This window comes from Rhineura floridana, chromosome 3, assembly GCF_030035675.1.
Source record: "Rhineura floridana isolate rRhiFlo1 chromosome 3, rRhiFlo1.hap2, whole genome shotgun sequence".
NCBI classification, from domain to species: domain Eukaryota; kingdom Metazoa; phylum Chordata; class Lepidosauria; order Squamata; family Rhineuridae; genus Rhineura; species Rhineura floridana.
In genome coordinates, this window is record NC_084482.1 from 122,836,341 (window position 1) to 122,848,455 (window position 12,115).

Genomic DNA, 12,115 nt, shown 5'->3' on the forward strand with positions numbered 1-12,115 from the left:
AATACTTTGAAGAGTTATAGCAGGTATCTTCAGGACCTTTGAGACCATGTGCAGCACAGAGATGTCTGGTGAGCTACAAGACATCTTCTGTTGACCAGCCTAATGTGGAACATTTAAATTTCATTCAGTTCCATTTGGACAATGACTGAATAGAAGAAGTAAAGGGAAACCCTAAATCCTTGCCAGAAAGTCTTTTAGACCTAATGGCCTGGCAGCTCCTCTAAAACAAAAGATCAGTACCTTAGGGCAATGAATTACTAGGCCACAGTTTCAAACACAGATTTGATACAGTCTTAGGCTTATTAATGCTAAATTCCACTACCATCTCTCATTAAAAAAGCCATTCCCCAATCCTCTCATCCCAATCTGACTGCATGAGATATCTTCCCTGTCCACATTTTTTCATTTCACTATCTACTCTTTTATCTAATGCCTTAGGACCTAGTGTAAAACAAGAACCCCCATTTTAATCTTTCACCATGTTAATTTATTCTTACTCTTGCCTTCCTATGATTCAGTATATGTGTGTTCTAATCCATCTCAATACTCAGCCCTGTGTATTCTTGAATATCCATTTGTGGTAATTCTAAATTTTAGGGTTTTTTTTTAAAAAAAAACACAAGGCCTTTAGCAAGAACAATTATTGGAAATTCTAACTTTATACAGCTTCTGTCTGTTGAGGAAGTTGCTGAATGATCAAGCAACACCTGTTTCTCTGGATGAAAGCATTTCTCGCCAAAGAGCTAGAGAGTATAAAGCTTTTAAACCTCTTTTGATTAGCACTATGTTGTAGTTCATCTGTGCTTGGGCCACTTCCACTATAAAATGTTTCTACATTTAAGACTCCCACTACTTTCATTTCACACAAATGATGCATTTAGATAGGAAAAAAGGCAACAGAGAAACAAAAAAAGCTTTTAGGGAAATGGGCTGTAAGGTAGATAAGTTGGATGGGAAGCTAAGATGGATAGTGATGGTTTTGATGTACACTCTCCTTAGATTGACATGCTGGGAAAACTTAGGTAGCCAATCCAGAATCAAAACCTCCAACAACACAACCTCAGCCTGCTTCACAATATGCTACAAACACATTACCTAAACAGTATCTTCATTCCAATCAGTAATAAAAAGGAAACACTTCATACTCAGTCTTTAATACAAAATCATTGTTCTAGTACAAGTTAATCCAAAACCCAGGGGTGGGTGCAATCTGCTCTGCTGCCATTACATTACATAGAATTTGATGCTGGATTGAGAATTCAGCATTTGGAGAGTCCCAGCTTTCATTTACACGTAAATGAAAATCTGGTGAAATCTGAGGAACTGAAGAAACAGAGGTGGATAGCACTTCCACAGGGCAGAATGTGTGGCTTTAGAACTCTGTATAGTCCCTTGTCCCTTCTTAATAACTACCAGAAAAAGGACAAATGTATACAGATTTGTATGCAGCTATACACACAGCTCTACCAAAACCCACTGTAGAGGAGATAAATTCTCCAATTATACATTTCAGAGGCTACAAAGCACACACAAAGACAGTGGCAGGTTTGCAATGGCAAGTACATAGGCATTTAGTGACACTGTCTGTGGGAAAAACACAAAGATTCTTGCAATAAGCAGCCTTCCCCAACTTTGAGTCCCCAGGTGTTCATCAATTTCAACCCCCATCATCCCTAGCCAGTATAGCCAAGGGTTGGGGATGATAGTCCAACAACTTCTGAAGACCCAAATTTGGGATGCTTGCCTTAAAGATTATCATATTTATTTTGACATAAGATTTGGGGAACTAGTCCACAGAAACATGTGTTATAATAAATATGTTAAGTCTTTAAGGTGCCACAAGGTTATCTGTTTTGTTGCAAGAGGTGACTATCCCCTTAGAAACTGTCTGCAAGGAGGTGTTCTACTTGCTAAGATCTGCAATTCTTCTGAATAGTTTAAGGATGATAAAGAGACCTGGGAGGTGAGAAGCAAAATTAACTTGTACATCTTCTCCAGGATGGCATCTCACACCGTGGAAAGGATATATTCAGCAGTAAGGGAAGAGTTGCTTCATCTTCCTCACAATTCATTTTCTTCTCTTTTTGCAGAATATCACAGGAAAGGCCATAAAAGGCTCTTTCCACATTTTACATTACTTCATCAGTGAATTGTGAACCCGTTATTTTTCAAATTCTCAACAAATATAAGCCAAGGTTAGGGTACACACAAAAAGGACACACTATCACAATACCGAATTATTCCCTTAAATTTAAGGTTTAGAATTTCAATACAGAGGTAAAGCCTGACAGCAAAGAATCCCAATCCAGAGCATTGCAGACTAAGAAAGATTCCAGAACTTTTCAGTACCCAGCCCTATATTTTTGATGCAACAACCCATTATAGAATCACACATACATGTCAAGTCAAAAACAAATTCTGCAACATCTCTGCTGCTCTATGGCAAGAGAACATTGTTCCAATGGGAAAACCCACACCAGATATGCACTATAACAATATAAAAACCCTCCGATGCTCCACCTAGAGTAAAGCTGTACAATGTACAGCAAACCTCTGATCCTACTAGCAACCAGAATCCCGAAGACTTCAAAATCTTCTAATTTATCAGCTCCTCTCAGTTTAGACAGGCGAGAGCACACCCCTATATATGGGTTAACACTCTTATGAGCATTTTGAAAAGAGTGCAAACTTCCACTGATCTCTACATCAGTACTGGAGACCAAGAAAATTTCCAAAGCTTTATCAAGAGGAAACCATAAACATTGCAAGATAAAAGCAACCGTGTCTGCACCAAGCCATATTCAGCTAGTCACAACCAACTCAAGACTTCTCATTATATTTCTCGGTCTTTTTGTGGACAGCTCCTTCACCAGGCCTTTATAAACATCCACCTCTATGCGCTGGCTGGTTTGTGACTCCAAAGCTCTGCAGTCTTACTTCCGATGTACCCGGGTTAGAGAAAGCGCTCGCCGGCCGGATCACAACCACCACCCCGCTGTCTCCGTCTCCCTCCCATGACTCTGACAGTGAAGCCCACTCCCGCTAAATCACACCGGCAGGCACTCACGCCGGGCTCCCAAGCTCACTCACGAAAAGGGAAGCGTACAGCACTGCGCCTTCTTGGTTGTGCAGCCCACCCCGTACCTCGCCCACTTCCCCAGGCAGGGCACAGCTCAACCGGCCGCCACTGCCACCGCTCCTCGCACAGCCTGGCAACTCGTCAGGAAGGGGCCACCCAAGCAGGAGAGGAAGAGATGCTTGGGCCGACAGGGACACCAAGAACTCGCTCGCCCATGCCGGAGAGTGGCCACTGGTGCAGGGGGCTTATGGGTTCACGGTTCCGGGACTCTCTCTCTCTCTCACTCTCACACACACACACACACACACACACGGCCTTTCGCAACCCAGCGCACTCCACCGCCCGGAGCTCGAGGCCAGGTCCTCACCCTCGCGCGCCTTGAGCAACACTGTATTGGCCACGATATTCTCGAGCTCCATTGGGGCCCGCCCGAGGCGCCGCCGCTGCCACTGCTGCCGTCACCTCTTCCCACTCGGGTTCACCCCCCCACCTCCTCCCGCTGGGTCCGGCACCTCAGCAACCTCCAACGCCTACCTCCATTGCAACCCCACCCACTGCCTGCACGCCTCGGCCAATCTCTGCTCTAGCACGGCCCCCATCGATTCGTGACTGGTCTGGGAAGTCCCCCCCTCGCCTCCTATCTGCCCTTCTTTTTCATTGGAGGTGTGGAAGGGGCGGGCTGCAAGCGCGAAGAGTCTTTCTCGCGGGGTGATTGGTTAAAACTGTGTTTTTGAGAGAAGGTGGGGGAAACCCTTGAAAAAAGAGCTGCCAATCGGGTCACCGTGGTAAGGAATTGGACAGGCTTGAGCAGAGGAGCTGTCTTCTTCCTTTCGGTTGGAAACGTTGTCCGTGCCAATATGTGATTGGACGAGAAGTAGCTAGTTGGTGCTGACGAGGGAGGTATGATAGGCAGTTTCAGAGGGCATGAAATAAGATTCCCACATGTGAATCGTGTGCAAAGGAATCAGGATGTGCAGTTTTGGTTGGCAAGGATTTAAAATAAAAAGGTACAGGTAAAATGTGTAGGTCGGTCAGATCTCGTATATGTCACTCGGAAATAAAAGCCCAGTTAAATCTCAGTGCGAATTACTTAATTCAAAATAAATGTGCGTAGGATTGCAGCTAAATCCTCTAAAGAGAAGAAATTGGAAACTTTTTTTCTTGAATTCTAAACTAGTGTCATTATAAGTGTTAGGTATTAGCATCCTCGCAGGGCAGATTCTTTTATTTATTTGTTTAGACAGATAGATACCACCCTTCATCATACGGTCATAATAAGGCAATGTGGTGCATATTAAAACACACCAATGCATATTTTTAAAACCAAGTGAAATATCAATCTGGTCGCCTCATCTCAAAAAGGATATTATAGAGTTGGAAAAGGTTCAGAAGAGGGCAACCAGAATGATCAAGGGGATGGAGCGACTCCCTTACGAGGAAAGGTTGCAGCATTTGGGGCTTTTTAGTTTAGAGAAAAGGCGGGTCAGAGGAGACATGATAGAAGTGTATAAAATTATGCATGGCATTGAGAAAGTGAATAGAGAAAAGTTTTTCTCCCTCTCTCATAATACTAGAACTCGTGGACATTCAAAGAAGCTGAATGTTGGAAAATTCAGGACAGACAAAAGGAAGTACTTCTTTACTCAGCGCATAGTTAAACTATGGAATTTGCTCCCACAAGACGCAGTAATGGCCACCAGCTTGGATGGCTTTAAAAGAAGATTAGACAAATTCATGGAGGACAGGGCTATCAATGGCTACTAGCTGTGATGGCTGTGCTCTGCCACCCTAGTCAGAGGCAGTATGCTTCTGAAAACCAGTTGCCGGAAGCCTCAGGGGTGTTCTTGCACTCGGGTCCTGCTTGCGGGCTTCCCCCAGGCACCTGGTTGGCCACTGTGAGAACAGGATGCTGGACTACATGGGCCACTGGCCTGATCCAGCAGGCTTTTCTTATGTTCAATACAAAATAAACACAGCATAAACTAAAATAACAGGCAATAGCATGAAACAGGAATAGCTACAAGCTGACCTCAACTAATTACATCCTGTCATCTCCAAAAGCCTGGCAGAGGAGGTATGTGTCCATCTTTCCCCTAAAAGAGCATAACATTAAAGCAAGAGAGGGGAGATCATATCAGAGTTTGGGAGATGCCACTGAAAAAGCCCTACAATGCCCCCATCTGCACTACTGACCTTGCTGCCACCCCCCCATGCAGGGACCACCAGGGTGCCTCTTTAGCAGGTATTTGGGGCACAATCCATTCAGGATTTTAAATGTCAACGTAAGTACCTTAGGCTGTAGTCAACCAAGTTCTACTCAAAGGAGACCCCCTGAAATTAATGAGCCTGTTAGGCGTGGCTATTAACTTCAATAGGTTTGCTTTAAGTAGGACTAGCACTGAATACCACCCTTAGGCCTTAAAGACAATTGGCAACCGGTGTAGCTGTTTTATAATGGGAGTAATATTATTCTCCCATAAACACTTGGGCCGCTGCATTTTGCATTAGTTGCAGCTTCTGAACCATCTTCAAAGGCAACCCCATGTAAAGTGAATGGCAGTAGTTCATCCTGGAGATTACCAGAGCATGGATAGCCATGGGCAGGCTATCCATATCCAGGGCAGGTCACAGCTGGCACACCAGCCAAAACTGTGCATAGCTACTCCCACCCGCAGCACCTCCATCCTACCTGGATTCAGCTTCAGTTTGTTGGCTCACAGCCACCCCCTTACTGCCTCCAGACACTCTTTCTTTCAAGGCTTGAACTTTCTGTCTTGACAATTATGGGATAGAGCTCAATGTCATAACCATTTGCGGCTTCATATATATGTTAAATAGCAGCTCTCTAGGGGATGAATCATGCATTCCCTCTGATGCATTTGGCCACTGTCTTACAGGACTTTTCTTAGCATATAGTAACTTCTCCCTGCCTCAGATATGATACTGCTTATACTACTGCTTATACTATAATGGTACACTAATCCTTCTCCAGGTTCGCTCTGGCCTAGTTCTGAAATGGTGAGCCTGAACCTGCACTGTAAGACTTTTAGACTGCAAGTGAAAGCTCATATGCTCTTCCATACCATATATTAATAAATCCCATTCCCTAGGAAATTCCATGTCAGGAAGAAAGTTTTGGCTGAAGCCTTCTTCTGTTACAAGCTGGTTCCTTCTTCTGTTACAAGCTGGTTTTCTGGGTGCAGGGAACTTAGAATAAAAGACCATTTATATCTGTGAACTTCCATCTGAAGTGGTGCTGCCCATACTCTTTCCTTTCCTTTTCTGCCACATAGGTATTCCCAGAGCCACTAGCTATAATAAAGAGGAAATAAAGATAAATATATAACCATAATGTGAAGCTATACACACGGACTCACTTCTGCTTTAGCCCATTCTGGGGTTCAGTTAACTCATGGAGTCTGCAGTCCTATACCCCTATACTGGGAATTAGCTGCATTGCATTCAATGAGACTTACCTTTGAGTAGACATATACAGGATTGTACTATTAATATAGTTTGAAGTTTGAATTATAGGGGCAATTGAGGGCTCATCCAGACGACTGCAAAATGTGTGACACACCCGCTATGTGTGTTCATTATTTTTCGGTCGTCCAAATGATGTCTTGCACTGTTACGCATTTTCGCAGGTTAAATCCGCTCCTTGCAATACCGGCAAAAATGTGATTTGCTGTTTAAAATCAGGAATCATCTGCTGTGCCTTCAGGAGTTAGGATGCAATACCACGGATTTTACAGGTGATGGGAGGTTCTTGGGCATTTCCCCTTGCCCCTTCTCCTCATTCCAGCCAATCATGTATCTGCACTTTTGCGCATGTGCGAGAATAAGCCCGGGAAAATTGAACCAATCATCGCAATCGTGGGGTGTTGGGGGGGGGTCTGCAACTACTGCGCAGATGCATTTTATTTTTTGCCAGCCTGCAAACTGGGCGGCCACTCTGGGTGAGATCTGCAATGCACAGCAAGTGAGAAAGGGGGGATGGTCGGTTTCAGCCTGCCTCCAGAAAGCTTTGTCAATTTCATTCTACTTGCTGGGGGTTTTGCTTCAAATCAGAAAAGCATACATTTGTTTAAGTGTAATATTGCAAATACAAACAAGAAAAGGGCTGCTGGTCAGTTTCATGCCTGCTCTGGAAAGCTTTGTCAATTTCATTCTCCGTGGGAAGGAAAGGGAGAATGGAGGGTGTGACAGTTTCTTTCTTTTTTGGAGAAATAAGTGCAATTGCCAGCGTGTGTATCTCCTTAAATATCAATAAAGGCAGAAAAGCATACATTCATTTAAGCATAATATAGCAAATACAAACAAGGCAGGTGTGAAACCGACCAGCAGCCTTTCCTTCGGAGGCGAGAACTCCTTTACAGCCATATTGTGCTTCGTTGCAAAGGGGAGAGGAGCATACGTAATTTTTTTGCTGACCAATCGGTTGATAGGGGGAATTTTTAGAGGCAGAGCTTGGAAAAAGCAAAAATAATGTAGGGGTCTTACTGCTGCGTGTGCGGATGCAAAAAAGCCTTTTTTTTTAATTGGGAAAGAGCGAACTAAAAGGCAAAGTGAGGACTATCAGATGACAAACCGAATATGGAAACCGTGGATTATCCCGCTCCGTTTGGATAAGCCCTAACAGTTTGTTCTAGGTGGGAGGGGAGGGAAGGGAAGATAATGTAACACAATGTAAAAACTGGTGTTAATTTTAAAATGGACTCACTTATAATATGTTGACACATAGGCTAGTGCTCATAAATAGCCTAAAGATGAACATCTTCTGACTTGACACATATCAGGATATGGGATAAGTGTGTCAGAATTCCTATGGGTGAGAATTCAGGAGTTGGTAGAACTATCACCATTTGAAAGTTCTGTGGATCAGTCAGTGTAACCCAGTGCCTGCAGGAGGAAGAGGACCATCATCGTCCAGGGAAGGAAAGTCATTTGCTGCTGCTGTCTGCCAGCCTGCCTGTGTGCCTGCCTGCCTGCCTGCCTGCTTGCTGCTGCTGCTGCTGCTCAGCTACCACCACCACCACCCTCTTCCTGTTGGACTTCTGCTCGGCAGGTGTCATGCCTTGCAGGACCAGGACCCAGGTACTCAGCCAGCTGTTGCTGATTTCTTCCCCCTGTCCCTTCTCTGGAGGGGATACATAAGCTGGCTGGCTGAGGTGGCTCCTGCTTTGTCTGCCTTTTTGTGGGTCTTGAGTCATGTACCTGGGAGACAGGACTCAGAGCCAAGTGGGGAGACCTAAGGGCCCCCCAATTAGTTTAGTGATGGGTAACCACAGTCATTTCCAGAATAAAATCTTTAGCATCTGCCAGGAGTTAGACGCCAGTGTTATAGAAGGTGAATCAAGTGAGGTATCCAGAGCACAGCCTTGTCCCAATTTCTTGGATGAGTTTCAGTTGGTACAGCTTGAGGATGTTGACAAGGTGCTTGGACAGGTTCGTGCAACCATTTCTGTGCTGGATCCTTGCCCTTCTTGGCTAATAAAAGCTAGCAGGGATGGAACAGTTGGCTGGGCCAGGGAAGTGATTGATGCTTCTCTGCGACAGGGGTGTGATGATCCCACCTTTGGCACCACCTGCTTGTGGCTACCGCCTTTCACTACGCACCACCTCAGGACACCACCAGTCAGGATCATCGTTTTTATTTTTTCTCACTCCGCTCTAGCACAGATCTCACAAGATACCACTGCTAGGCAGCACCACCAGTCACTCCCTGTAAACAATACTGCTAGAGACTTTGTCTCAGTCTCTCTATAGCTTGTTACTTTGTGTCTGGGTGTCCTTGCTGTCCACAACCCCCTTGTATCTTTGTCTGTAAAGCATACAATCCTGGGTTGCTCTGGATACTTGACGTTGTTACAATATCTCCCTTCACCACTGCCACCATATGATACAGTTTCCCTTCAGCCTTGGTAATTACCCTGCCCTCCCTTCTGGTCTGTGTATTCCCAGCCAAGGATCAGGCTTTTGGTAAACCAATAAAAGTATTTATTTGATAACACCAGGAAATAACAAGATTACTTTAGGAATGTTTAACAAGCGTATGGTTTCATATAGTGTCACTCTTTATGTTTCTGGTCATGTATATACTGTCTAAATATCAGCCAAATATAATCCAACCCTCCCTCAGAACTCTGCCAACCAACCCATCCAAATAACTCTCCACTAACGACTCTCCAACAACTCTCACCAACCGACCCCCTCTCAACTGTCATCCTCCCATTTATACCTTCAGCCATTCAAACACTCAGCCAATCATCATCCAGCATTCTCCAGCCTTCCGACCCATGCACTCCCCCCTCTCATTCAATTCACTTACCATATATCCCTTAATAAACCCGCACTTACCATATTTACAGGATTTAACATATAAGGACATCACAAGGGGATGGTCCCTGGCTGCCTGAAAGAGGCAGTAGTGAGACCACTCCTGAAGAGACCCTCCCTGGACCCAGAAAATCTTAATAACTATAGGGCGATGGCAAATGTTCCATTCCTGGGCAAGGTCCTTGAACGAGTGGTTGAAGGCCAGCTCCAGACACTCTTGGATGAGACCGATTATCTGGATCCATTTCAGTCGGGTTTCAGGCCTGGTTTTGGCTCGGAAACAGCCTTGGTCACCCTGTATGATGACCTCTGTCAGGAGAGAGACAGGGGGAGTGTGACTCTGTTTATTCTTCTTGATCTCTTAGCAGCTTTCAATACCATCGACCACAGTAGCCTTCTGGGAAGACTGGCTGAATTGGGAGTGGGACTGCATGGCGGTGGTTCCGGTCCTACTTGGCTGGTTGGCTCCAGAAGGTAGTGCTTGGGGAACATTGCTCGGCACCCTGGACTCTCCAGTATGGGGTTCCGCAGGGGTCAGTTCTGTCCCCCATGCTGTTCAACATCTATATGAAACTGTTGGGTGTGGTTATCCGGAGCTTTGGAGTGTGTTGCCATCAGTATGCTGATGACACGCAGCTCTATTTCTCCTTTTCATCTTCTTCAGGTGAGGCTGTCAATGTGCTGAACCAGTGCCTGGCTATGACAATGGACTGGATGAGGGCTAATAAACTGAGGCTCAATCCAGACAAGACTGAGATGCTGCTAGTGGGTGGTTCTTCTAACCCGATGGTGGATGTCCAACCTGTCCTGGATGGGGGTGGCACTCCCCCTGAAGGAGCAGGTTCATAGCTTGGGGGTTCTCCTAGAACCATCTCTGTCACTTGAGGCTCAGGTAGCCTCGGTGGCACAGAGTGCCTTCTACCAACTTTGGTTGGTGGCCCAGCTGCGCCCCTATCTGGACAGGGATAACCTTGCTTTAGTTGTCCATACTCTGGTAACCTCCAAGTTAGATTACTGCAATGCACTCTACATGGGGCTGCCTTTGAAGACAGTTCAGAAACTGCAGCTTGTGCAAAATGCAGCAGCCAGATAGGTAACAGGGACCAGACGGTCCGAACATATAAAACCGATTCTGGCCTGCTTGCATCAGCTGCCTGTATGTTTCTGAGCTCAATTCAAGGTGCTGGTTTTAACCTATAAAGCCTTACACGACTTGGGACCACAATACCTGATGGAACGCGTCTTCCGACATGAACCCACCCGTACACTACGCTCAACATCCAAGGCCCTCCTCCGGGTGCCTCCTCTGAGTGCAGCTGGGAGTCTGGCAACAAGGGAGAGGGTCTTCTCGGTGGTGGCCCCCAAATTATGGAATGAATTATATGATGAGGTGTGCCTAGCGCTAACACTTATCTTTTCGGTGCCAGGTCAAGACTTTCCTCTTCTCCCAGGCATTTTAGCATGTGTTTTTAATTTTTTTTTTACATTTTTTAAATTGTGCTTTTAAATTGTTTTTTGTGTTTCAAATTTTATATATTTGTTTTTAATGTTTTTCATTGCTGTAAACTGCCCAGAGAGCTTCAGCTATGGGGCGGTATATAAATGTAATAAATAATTAAATGTAAGATTCATGTAAGTTAACATACTCTCTGAAAGAGGAGTGGGGGGAAGGTCACTGTCTTTCCCTTCCCCTGGCGCAGCCCTCACATCCACTCCACCAGTGTATGTGTGTGGGATTGGCTAGCACTATGTGCCTCTCCCCCCACAATGCCCCACCTAGAAATGTGGCTGCCCCACCTAACAAAGAAGGCTGGCTACTGTCTGCTGGGAACCCACCCTGTGACTTACTAAGATGTAGCTCTGCTTCTATTTTGGAGGGAGAACTTGTTGAAAAGTGCAGTGAATGAACTGTGTTACAGCTGCCACTTCTCAGTGGTGCCCACCACCCATAAGACTGGTGACAATGCTGCCCATGACCTATCTGCCGTACCCAGTGGAGCCACTGCCTTCTCATGTTTGGAGACATGTAGCAAGTACCAGCCACCAAGTACCAGCACAGTGACACACAGCACAAGTGGAAGGAAAGGGGTCATTGCACAATTGCCTAGGAAATGTGTTACTTTCCCCATTCCCACACTGCAGTTCTCAAGCATTGGTATAAGAATGCACACATACAGGCCAATTTAGAAATCTTGCAGGGGAAAAAATATTTCAAGCATTCTCAGACTAGTTATTAATGAGCTGGTTATAATTTGAGCTGATTCATCACTGCTTTCAAGTAAATATTCATAGGTGAACTACACATTTTTTAACTCTCACCTGGGCCATAATTGTCTCCAGAACCTGTTCAGTGAAGTCACTGTCACAACTGAGACTGAAGGGAAGGAAAAATAGAGCTGTGCATAATTGAAATATCAGGGATATATTACACCCCAAATATGGACAACATAACTTATTAGTTCTATGTAGATCAGGGATGTGGAGCCTGTGGCCCTCCTGAGGTTCTTAACTATAATTCCCATTATCCCTGATCATTAGCCATACTAGCTGGGGTTGATGGGAGCTGAAGTCCATCAGGAAGGGCACAGGTTCCCATAGGGATGAGAGAATTCCCATAGGGATGAGCAGTAGTTTCCCAGCACCACTATTTCAAACTTTCATGTGAAGGCCTGGAAAATGATTTGTTTGGGGTTTTTT

At 45.2% G+C, this 12,115-nt stretch overlaps 1 protein-coding gene across 3 annotated transcripts in view; it reads right to left on the reverse strand.

The window, feature by feature from the left end:
- The window catches only part of GRK6 (G protein-coupled receptor kinase 6), a 30,764-nt gene extending 27,078 nt beyond the window's left edge, over positions 1-3,686 (reverse strand). For 2 of the 3 annotated variants that reach the window (XM_061617635.1, XM_061617636.1), the window contains exon 1: positions 3,447-3,595. In XM_061617635.1, the coding sequence (XP_061473619.1) occupies positions 3,447-3,498 (52 nt within the window). In that variant the 5' untranslated portion in view covers positions 3,499-3,595. The other variant, XM_061617637.1, reaches the window with a different exon arrangement.
- Positions 3,687-12,115: the final 8,429 nt, after the last annotated feature.